The 3,089-nt window shown below is 35.3% G+C and overlaps 1 protein-coding gene across 1 annotated transcript; it reads right to left on the reverse strand.

The window, feature by feature from the left end:
- Nucleotides 1-2,283: 2,283 nt before the first annotated feature.
- Nucleotides 2,284-2,636, reverse strand: LOC118851711 (40S ribosomal protein S24-like). The gene has a single exon (XM_036761223.1). The coding sequence runs from the start codon at nt 2,602-2,604 to the stop codon at nt 2,284-2,286; it is 321 nt and encodes a 106-aa protein (XP_036617118.1). The 5' UTR covers nt 2,605-2,636.
- Between the last annotated feature and the right edge of the window lie 453 nt (nt 2,637-3,089).

Raw genomic sequence — 3,089 nt, forward strand, 5'->3', positions numbered from 1 at the left:
TTTATGGAAGTGTAGAGCTTGGGATCTTCAAATGCATGGCAAAGTTTTCCAAAAGACTCAGCCTAGTCTTTTCTTTCTTGTCAATTTTGAGCCTAGCTTAATTTGAATCTGCTATATCTAACCAAAATAAATACTTGTGGGCTAAATAAATAACTCAATGGGCTGCTATGCAACTATATATCACTTTATGTCTGATATCTATTTTGTTTAACAAGTACATATGATAGGGAAAATATGCTGTGTACCTCATTTGGGATATATCTTGTAGTAGTATGAAAATAAATTTCAGTAGTTCAAACCAATGAGGCGAAAACAACTATAATTTAGGAAGAATCGGAACTGTACACTAATTTTAAATAAATACAGTCATCACTTTAAATTTTTAACAAATGTAAACATCACTATACTCAAGTATACATAGTAATTGAGATTATTAATATATCTCCTGCTTTGATCTTTCTACTTATATTCAACACATTATATATAGGTACATGTGAAAATCTTAAACTCAATGCTTAAAATAGGTCATCTTTCCTCCAAAACCAACTCAAGACTTACCCATTTTATCAATAGTACTACCTTTTCTCCAGTCATTTGGTCTTACAATCTTATATTCATCTTTGCCTTTTGGTATATCTTGCTCCCTACACTGTTGGTTTGTCAATCAGCCCCCAAATGTTGCATATACATCACTTATAATGTTTCTTGTATTCATTCCTTCTATTCCATTCCCACTGACACCATTATAGTTAAGATCTTTGTCACTTTAATTCCAAACTATATCTCATTACCGGTCTTCCCTCCTCTATCCACAGCACCTGAATATTCATGTGCATTCTCACCTCTACACCTGTGTTCATATTTTACATCTATAATAATGCCATACACTATTTTCTCCTATATCAAATTCCTACCTTTCAATTCTCAGTTCATATTCTTACTCATCCATCATTCCTTCCTTGATCATAGTGACCTCTTCTTCCATTGAGTTCCTATTGAATTTACTGCCTTTAGCAATTACTTGGCACACAGCACATGCTAAAACTTATGTTCTCATTTACCTTTTAGTTCACAGAGACAATAGAAAATGCAGTGTGAAAGACCATTGAACTTAGTAGTATATGTCTGGAGAATAAAAGAGGCATAAAGTTTATACTGTTCATTTTCCTCATTTTACAGTTGAAAAAACTGAGGTTTAGAGAGGTTGTGACTTGCCCTAAAATCAAATTGTACTTTCAGTACCGATTGTTTGCCAAATCTAGATACTTATCACTGACCTCGGTTCAAATCCCAGCTGTACCTTTGATCCTTACAGGACTCTGGGAAAGTCATGTAATTTCTCTAAGCCTTGTCCTCCACATGTGAAAAATATGCTACTATTTGTTCACTTATCTCACAGGCTTTTTATGCAGAGAAAACTTTGTAAAGTATAAAGCTCTATATAATTGTGAACTATCACTATTTACAAGTCTGCTTCTTTATTTGAATTTGTGAATTCATTGAGTAAGGTACTATGAACATCACATCCATGCCTCAATCTGGAAATCACGTTATATCAGTTCAATGTAGCAGTATTACAAGAATAATTTTTATACAGAATTTGAGAGGAAGAGTAAGTTTGGGGAAAGTATGAAGACTGTTTTATACGTGTTGACTTCAAGATGCTAACGGGACATCCAAGAGGAGATGCTCAACAGCCAAATGGCAAAGCAATATGGGAGTTCAGAGGATCGATATATAGATTTTGGAATTAGCTTTAAAATGATCAGTGAATCTCTAGAAACTGATGAAGATCACCAAATTAGAGAGACTGAAAAGAAAATAAAGTCTAGTACAAAAAGCCTTGGGTGCCACACATGAATCGACAATAAGAAAGAGAGGTTAACCCAGAGTAACCAGATAGGTGAGAGGCAGGAGAAAGTAGTATAACAAAAGCCATAGTATAAGAGAGTGTCAAGAAGAATGAGGACTAAAGCCCATCATCATTTATTTCTAATTTTTTTCAAATAACATAAATATTTTCTCTCCTTTTCATTTTTTCTCACCTATAAAAAACAACAAAACAAATAAACAAACAAAAATCCTTTGTAACAAATATTCTAGGCCAAGCAAAGCCAATTTCTTTTTTTTTGAAGTTTTTACATAGTTTATTTATGTTCTGATGAAAAATTATCTTCACGGATAAGCATCATCCATAGTGCCTTTTAATCCTTCTTTTTTGCCAGCATGGACATTTGCCTTTGCAGTACCCCTGACTTTCTTCATTCTGTTCTTGCGTTCCTTTCACTGCTTTCTTGATGTCTTTTTCTTCTCATAAAGGCCATGCCTTGCAAGTCTGTGCTTTGGCTCATTTTTCTTTGCATAGTCAAAGGAATCATAAATCATGCCAAAGCCTGTTGTTTTGCCTCCACCAAAATGGGTTCTGAATCCAAAGACAAAAATGACGTCTGGAGTGGTCTTGCGCATCTTGGCCAGTTTTTCTCGAATTTCAGTCTTGGGCACTGTCGCCTTTCCAGGATAAAGGACATCTATAACCATCTGTTTACGCTGAAGAAGTCTGTTTGCCATGAACTTCCTGGTTCTGATGGTTACAGTGTCATTCATGGTGGCGGCCGGCTCCTCGAGCAGCAGGAGGGGGAAAGTGCAAAGCCAATTTCTATACTGGCCATGTTCAAAAAAGATGTGTCTCAATCTACATTAAGCCCATTCTCTTGTGAGGAGCTGGGTAGCACTTTTTGTCTTGCATCCTCTAGAACTGTTGTTGGTCATTATATTCAACAGAGTTCTTAGTTGTTTTAAAGTTGTTTGTCTTTCCAATGTTGTTATTTCGAAAAAAATTCTCCTTGTTCTGCTTGGTCTACCCTGTATCACTTTATGTCTTCCCAGGTTCATCTGAAATTGTCCCTTTCATTTCTTACTGTACAATAGCATTCAATTATATTTTTATGTCATAGATTGATCGGTCATTCTTCAGGTGGTGCTCTCCCCTTAGTTTCCAGTTCTTGGGTTATCATTACATTTTGCAACTAATCATTGTTAATCTTAAAGTGACAATAATAGTTTGCACAGAATGGTAGATGAGGGATGAT

The sequence above is a fragment of the Trichosurus vulpecula genome, chromosome 5, assembly GCF_011100635.1.
Source record: "Trichosurus vulpecula isolate mTriVul1 chromosome 5, mTriVul1.pri, whole genome shotgun sequence".
In the NCBI taxonomy this organism is placed as follows: Eukaryota; Metazoa; Chordata; class Mammalia; order Diprotodontia; family Phalangeridae; genus Trichosurus; species Trichosurus vulpecula.